Consider the following 7778-nt stretch of genomic DNA (forward strand, 5'->3'; position numbering starts at 1 on the left):
ATAACACTCAAAGATTTTTGTATAGTAAAAATATTAAAAATAAATTATAATAAAAGTTAATGTGTATATGTATATATACATATATTTAGATAATTTTATATGATTATTAATTTATATTATTGATGGGACCATATATTTATAAAAGATTTTAAAAAATTATTATTTTATTATATTATTGAATACTGTCCAAAATTACATTAGTCCCAATATAGGACCAAAAAAATTATTAATTTATAGAAATTATTAATTTATCGAGTATTAATTTATAGATGTTGTACTATATATAATGTAGCATTTCTATTTCTTTCTTCTATCGATCAAATGGTTCAAGAGTCCCATATCGCTTATAGGTGTGCAACGTAACTATCTGCGTTAAATTTATAAAATGGGCCCATTAGAACTATTAATGGGCCAATATATGGGTCTTTAAAGGCTTTTGCTCTGATACTATTACACTCCACTTGCAAAAAAAAACCTATCTTCTTCTTCTTTCTCCTCTTCGCTAATACCAAAAATGACGACCTCCATGAACAACAACAACAACAACAACAACAACATATCATAAACCTTCCCATAAACCCTCTCAATCTCCTTCCCTTCTCCTGAACCTGATACTACAGTAAACAAGAACACGAGCGAAAGCTATGGTAGGAGCTTCGAGAACAATCCTATCCTTATCCCTCTCTTCATCACGCTTCACTTTCTCCAAAATCCCTCACGTTTTCCCATTTCTCCGCCTCCACAAACCTCCCTCTAGATTCCACCACGCTTTTCGCCCTCTATGCGCCGCCGCCGCCGCAACTTCTCCAACAACGGAGACGAATGCTACAGATCCGGATCAATTGAAACACACGATCTTGCTAGAGAGGCTTAGGCTTAGACATTTGAAGGAATCAGCTAAACCACCACAACAGAGACCGAGTAGTGTTGTTGGTGTAGATGAAGATAGCATTAATAGGAAGAAGAGTAAGAAATTATTTGAGAATTTTGAGGAGCTTGGGTTGAGTGAGGAAGTGATGGGAGCTTTGCAAGAGTTGAACATTGAGGTTCCTACTGAGATTCAGTGTATTGGGATACCTGCTGTTATGGAGCGTAAGAGCGTTGTATTGGGTTCGCATACTGGTTCTGGCAAGACTCTTGCTTACTTGCTGCCTATAGTTCAGGTGTGCCTAGTGAGCTTTGTAGTTGAATGTTGCTGTATACATTAGTGTTTGGCTCTTAAATTTATTTTTTTGCTAGTCGGATACATTTTGTTTTGGTCTGAAAGTGAAACAATTTAGGACTAATTCTGTTGATATATTATGTATCCTCGAAAGTATATTTTATCAAGAGCACTGGATTAGATTGGTTTCATAGTGTATATAGCTCACTTGGTTTCAGTGTTGTGTTTGATTCATTCAGGTAATGTGTACAGAAATCAACATTGTTATTTTCGATATGGCGGTTTAAGTTGTTTTGATTTGATTTTTGCAGCTGATGAGAGAAGATGAGGCAACACTTGGTAAAAAAACAAAGCCTAGGCGTCCGAGGACTGTTGTTCTTTGTCCCACAAGAGAACTATCTGAGCAGGTACACTTGTGCTTTTCTTTGTGTATTTACCAAGATTAGTTACTGTTTTCGATAAATGCATGTCTTAGTAGTTTGTTAGCACTTGTATGTGTGGTTTCTTTTTTGTAGTTACTATAGAAACAATATACTTTGCAATTGCCGGGAAAATTAAAAAGCAGGAATCTTTATTTCCAAGAAAGTCTTGGCTGCCTTCTTATAGGATGAACATAAAATTGATGGTTTAATATGTGTTTATAGAATTTTATGCTAGTTTGTTATATACCATTTCTATCTTTAGACAGAGAAATGGCAAAAGAAAAACTAACTAAGGAATCTGCATTAGGTGTACCGTGTGGCAAAGTCCATAAGCCATCACGCGAGGTTTAGATCTATATTGGTTAGTGGTGGTTCTCGGATAAGACCCCAAGAGGATTCTTTGAACAATGCAATAGACATGGTTGTTGGAACCCCTGGTAGGATTCTTCAGCATATCGAAGAAGGAAACATGGTCTATGGAGATATCGCATATTTGGTACGCTTCACTTTGGGATCTTGTTATATATTATGGTTTTGGATCTACATGAAACGACAAACAATGGGAATCTTTGTACGCAGGTGCTGGATGAGGCAGACACTATGTTTGATCGTGGCTTTGGTCCTGAGATTCGTAAATTCCTTGCCCCACTGAATCAGCGTGCGTTAAAACCAAATGACCAAGGATTTCAAACAGTCTTAGTGACTGCTACTATGACAACGGTATACACATGTTACAAGCTTGACCCATTTCTTTGCTACTATCATTTTTTTATTTGCTCCATGCATCTGGAACTTCAAATATTAAGGTAGTGAATGAAATTGTGAGTTTTCAGGCTGTTCAGAAGTTAGTTGATGAGGAGTTTCAAGGGATAGAGCATTTGCGAACATCAACACTGCATAAAAAGATAGCCAACGCTCGCCATGACTTCATCAAGCTTTCAGGTGGTGAAGATAAGTTAGAAGCACTTCTACAGGTAAAAGGAATAATTGAGATTCTGATCTTTGAAGGCCAATCAGACATGTTAGAGTTCTTGTTTGGGTGCAAATGTGTCTAAATTACATGTACATTCTTTCTGGTATGCGCCTACGGTACTTATATATTACTTATGCTTTGATGATAATGCAGGTTCTTGAACCTAGCTTAGCCAAAGGGAGCAAGGTGATGGTCTTTTGTAACACGTTGAACTCCAGTCGCGCTGTTGATCACTTTCTTTCTGAAAACCAGATCTCCACTGTAAACTATCACGGTGAAGTTCCAGCAGAACAGAGGTAAGACTAAAACAACTTCGCGTAATACAGAATCCATTTCTCAAGGAATGAATTGCTTAATTAAGGTGTAAAATTGGTTTGCACTCATCTATACAGGGTTGAGAATTTGAAAAAATTCAAGGACGAAGAAGGTGACTGTCCCACGCTGGTGTGCACGGATTTGGCTGCTAGGGGTCTGGACCTCGACGTTGATCATGTAGTCATGTTTGATTTCCCAAAGAACTCTGTAAGTATCTTGGCCAAATGTTCCTGTCTGTAACCCTTATTCTTTCTTCTCTTTACTTGTTGATCCACTCTTCTTGACACCTTAATTGTATTCAAACTTGAATTCCTTAGATTGACTACCTCCATCGTACCGGAAGAACAGCTCGGATGGGTGCTAAAGGTTTGTTTCCTACCTCTAGATTATCACTTGTTAAGACTCGTATTTTCAGATGGTTTCAGCTAGGGTGCCAAATTCAGTTTTCAGATCTTTTGTTTATGATATATCGAAACCAAATGAAAACCAAAACTGAGGAGGTTCAGCTGAGTTCAGTTTTCTTACAGAGCATTTGAAGAATTTTCAAAGAATTTTAGGTTTTAATAGGTTAAACTCATTTTTGGTTCGGTTTTGGTTATAGTAATTGCTTCGGTTATGGTTTGAGGCGCTGAAAGTGTTGACAATTGTCTCTTTACAGGAAAAGTGACAAGTCTAGTGAGCAGGAAGGACCAAATGCTAGCAGGAAGGATCGAAGAAGCCATGAGAAACAATGAGAGCTTGGAAGCACTCACCACTGATAATGTGAGGAGAGACGCTGCAAGAAGCCAAATCACTCAAGAGAAAGGAAGAAGCGTTAAGCAGATCAGAGAAGTGAGCAAGCAACGAAATAGCAGAGACAAACCGGCATCTTCTTCTCCTACAAGATCAACAGGTGGGAAGACACCTGTGAGAAAGTCAAGTTCGTTTTCCAAACCCAGAAAAGCATCATCTCCTCCAGAGAAATCTTCAAAGCCGAAAAGAAAAATATTAAAAACGGTTGGATCCAGATCGATTGCTGCGAGGGGAAAGACAGGTTCAGATAGAAGACCAGGAAAGAAACTAAGTGTCGTTGGGTTCCGGGGCAGGTCTTCTTCAGCAAGAGCCTCTTAAATTTACATTCTGGAAACTTCAGGAAAGTTAACGTCAGTGGTGAAAGTGAATTATCTTTGGATTATGCATTACAAAAGCGGTTCGAGATGAATCATCTTGGGAGATAATCATATTTATCTTTCTTCTATATATGCCAGTTTGTATCAATAGAAGAAATTCACTTTTGAAACTCGATAAACTTTTGGCTGTATATGACATCTATGGTCAGTTGTAACATAATAATCTTCTTAAGAGGTAGAATGGTTATTATACAAAACAAAAATAAGGCGTGGAGTAATAATTTGTTAATTTGTTTAAATAAATGTTTGTTAAGTGTGCAGTAGCGAGTTGCTCAAAAAAACAAAGAAAAGAAATGGTGAGACATGATTAGTGGCGAGTCTGAAAAGGAGGCTCGCACCTATGTGTCTTTGAGTTCTAAGGAGACGACGGGCGTAACCCGGGTGGATGAGCCACGTACTCATGCGATGAGAGCGTGAATGGAGGCTACGACTCTCTTTAGAGTTTCTGGAGCTGTAGAGGATTGTTTCGCAATGGCTGTCAGACAGGTTCACCTTTTTACGTTTTTATTTTTGGGTTTCGTAGCCGTTGAGTTTTGTCCCACATCGTCAAGCAGCAAAGCGTAGATTCAGATACACTTGCTATATAAATCTCTCGTGAACAAGTTACGGAGCCGTGCGGTCAGCACAAAGCGAACTATTCTTTCGCCTTTTACTAAAGAATACTGTGTGTTGCATACGCCTGTTTTTGGAAGGGTTTTAAACGGGGGAAAATAGGGTGATTTACTTGGATGTTATACATCTAAAGTAATATTACCAGAATCTACAAAAAAACAATTTATTACTAGAATATTTTGGATATTTTGATAATACTCAGTGTGCTTTTGTTTTATGTTACTGGAAAAAACGTAATTACAAAAATACCATTGCTACGTCAGACGCCACGTCAGAAATGGCTGACGTGTATTAAATAACTCAGTCGTAACACGTTACAGAGGTAATGACGGCTGAGTTATAGGTATGTTGCGGTTGATTTATGAAAAAAACATTTGAGTAAGAGCGGACGACTGACTTAGAGCATAACTCAGCCAAGCGTTACAACTGACTTATTAAAATCCGGCTGATTTATGCTCTAACTCAGCCGTCCTTACGGCTGAGTTTTTACCCAATGGTTGAGTTGTCAAAATTTTGGCTGAGTTATCACTACGACACGACTGAATTAAATTTTTCCGGGTGGCTAAGTTATGAAAAACGGCTGAATTATGAGATATAGTACAGCTGAGTTATAGTTAAAAACTATAACTCAGCCGTGATAGACTGACTTAGTAGCAAAAGATTAATTACTAGAATATTATTTAGTTACGACTGACTTATTAAATGATACGGCTGAGTTACATATTTTCAGTTGATGAACCGGCTGAATTTGGCTGCCATTTTTTTGCTTTTTAATTACTGAAATATTATTCATGTTGTGACTGAGTTATAATTTGTTTGATGGCTGAATTTTATTTAGGCTGAGTTATAATTTGTTTGATGGCTGACTTGCCACGTCAGACGCATCATCCATGTCATCATTCCATGTCATCATCTTTCTTCTCCGGAAATACGAAACGTCGTTCCTTCGACTCTTGTTCTTACATGGTTTTTACCTTCTTCTTCACCTTGTTCTTCTACTTCTTCTTCACTTTCTTCTTCACCTTCTTCTTCACCTTGTTCTTCTACTTCTTTTTCACCTTGTTCTTCATTTTTTTTCATGGATCCAGTTCCGGTACTAGTTGTTTCCGGTAATTGGGTAAAGAAACAGAGATATGTATTTAAGACCGACGATAGAGGGTGTATAGTTGTGCATATAGATGGAGCCACAACACACGACAAGCTTGTGGAGCTTGTTCTTGAAGACTACGGATTGGACGCGTTTAGCCATGAGCTAAACGCATGCTCTCGATGTAAACAAGTTGGGCACAATGCGAAAACTTGTCATATGCAGTATTATTGTAATACATTTGTTTTATTTTGTGCAATAACTCAGGCGTCAAGCATTATAACTCAGTTGTCATATTAATCGACGAGACCTTTCGTTTTCCGCTTTCAGATTATTCCTTGTGATAACTCTGCCACAAAGCATTATAACTCAGCCGTCATATGAATCGACGAGACCTTTCGTTTTCCCCTAAATACTATAACTCAGCCGCCAAGTAATATAAATCAATTGTTTGCTTTCAGATTATTTCTTGTGATAACTCAGCCACAAAACATTATCACTCAACCATCATATGAATCAACGAGACCTTTCGTCTTCCCCTAAATACTATAACTCAGCCGTTAAGTTTTTTTTTTTGGGTTATGACGTGGAAAATCGAAAATGATGTGTATTTTAATTTGCTGATGTGTATTTTTTTTTTAATCAAAATCGAAAAACTAAACCCAAGGGGTAAATTGTAATTACACCCAGGACACTAAACATTTGAGCAATTTTTAGAAGATTGTTAGATATGAGGAATAAACCAACTTTTGGATAACATTTGAGTAATTCTTTCGGAAAAATATCATTTAAACCATGAACTTTCAAATTTTGGCCATTTAAAACATGAACTTTGTTGTAGGCCATTTAATACATCAATTTTTGTTGACTAACTTTTTTAAACATGAAGTTTCGTTGACCAAGCCAAAAAAGACATGATGTTAAATCCGATAATTGACCTACTAACAGATGTTATTATGCCGTTAATCACTCCGTTACTGACAAAACAACATCGTTTTAGTGGAAGTTTTAGTTTGGAAAAATGTCATTTAAATCATGAACTTTTAAATATAGGCCATTTAAACCATGAACTTGTAAATGTATGTCATTTAAACCATGAACTTTTAAATTTATGTCATTTAAACCATGAACTCGCCCTGGGCGTTTGGTGAAAACCAGACAACCTGGAAATTTCAGTTATCGGAGAAAACCAAAGAGAGAAAGCCTAACCGTTTGGTGCAATTGATTTGAATAACCGGATTTCGGTTCGGTTCGGTAATCGAAACGATTGGTTTATTAGAAACCGCAGAAGTATATAAGCCTAATCGGCTAACCTGTTTAACCCTAATTTAGTTTCTCTCTTCTTTTTTTGACTCTGCCTCATGATGCGATTCTGAGAAAGAAAAAGAAAAACATCAATTCAGCCTTCTTTTTCTATCTTTGTCATGTATTTTGTGTCTTTTTGTTTTTTTCTTGAGTCTTTTTCATTTATTAGGACACTACACTAGAGCCTGAAGGATTGATCATCTTGTTTTAGACACTAAACTAGAGTTTGAAGGATTGATCATCTTTTTTATGTATTATGGTTTAAATAACATAAATTTGAAAGTTCATGGTTTAAATGACATACAATTACAATTTCATGGTTTAAATGGTCTATATTTAAAAGTTCATGGTTTAAATGACACTTTTCGAACTTCCATTAAAACGACGTTATTTTGTTAGTAACGGAGTGATTAACGGCATAGTAACGTCTGTTAGTAGGTCAATTATCGGATTTAACGTCATGTCTTTTTGACTTGGTCAACAAACTTCATATTTAAAAAAGCTAGTCGACGAAAGTTGATGTTTTAAATGGCCTACAACAAAATTCATGTTTTAAATGGCCACAATTTGAAAGTTCATGGTTTAAATGACATTTTTTCCGTTTTAAAACAATCCTCATCAAGTCTTGAGTTCAAAACCCAACAATCCATAGCCTAGTTGGTAATTTGAAACCTATTGCAAGTTTCTTTCAATAAAAAAATATATGTTAATTACTAAATATTTACAAGAAACG

General features: G+C 36.5%; 1 protein-coding gene across 1 annotated transcript; it reads left to right on the plus strand.

The window, feature by feature from the left end:
• LOC104707263 (DEAD-box ATP-dependent RNA helicase 39) lies at positions 474–4213 on the plus strand. The gene is made up of 9 exons (XM_010423578.2): positions 474–1163; positions 1474–1569; positions 1892–2080; positions 2164–2304; positions 2418–2558; positions 2711–2853; positions 2950–3079; positions 3190–3238; positions 3531–4213. The coding sequence occupies exons 1-9, from the start codon at positions 645–647 to the stop codon at positions 3980–3982; spliced, it is 1860 nt and encodes a 619-aa protein (XP_010421880.1). The 5' UTR covers positions 474–644; the 3' UTR covers positions 3983–4213.

Source organism: Camelina sativa, chromosome 8 (genome assembly GCF_000633955.1).
Source record: "Camelina sativa cultivar DH55 chromosome 8, Cs, whole genome shotgun sequence".
Taxonomy (NCBI): Eukaryota; Viridiplantae; Streptophyta; class Magnoliopsida; order Brassicales; family Brassicaceae; genus Camelina; species Camelina sativa.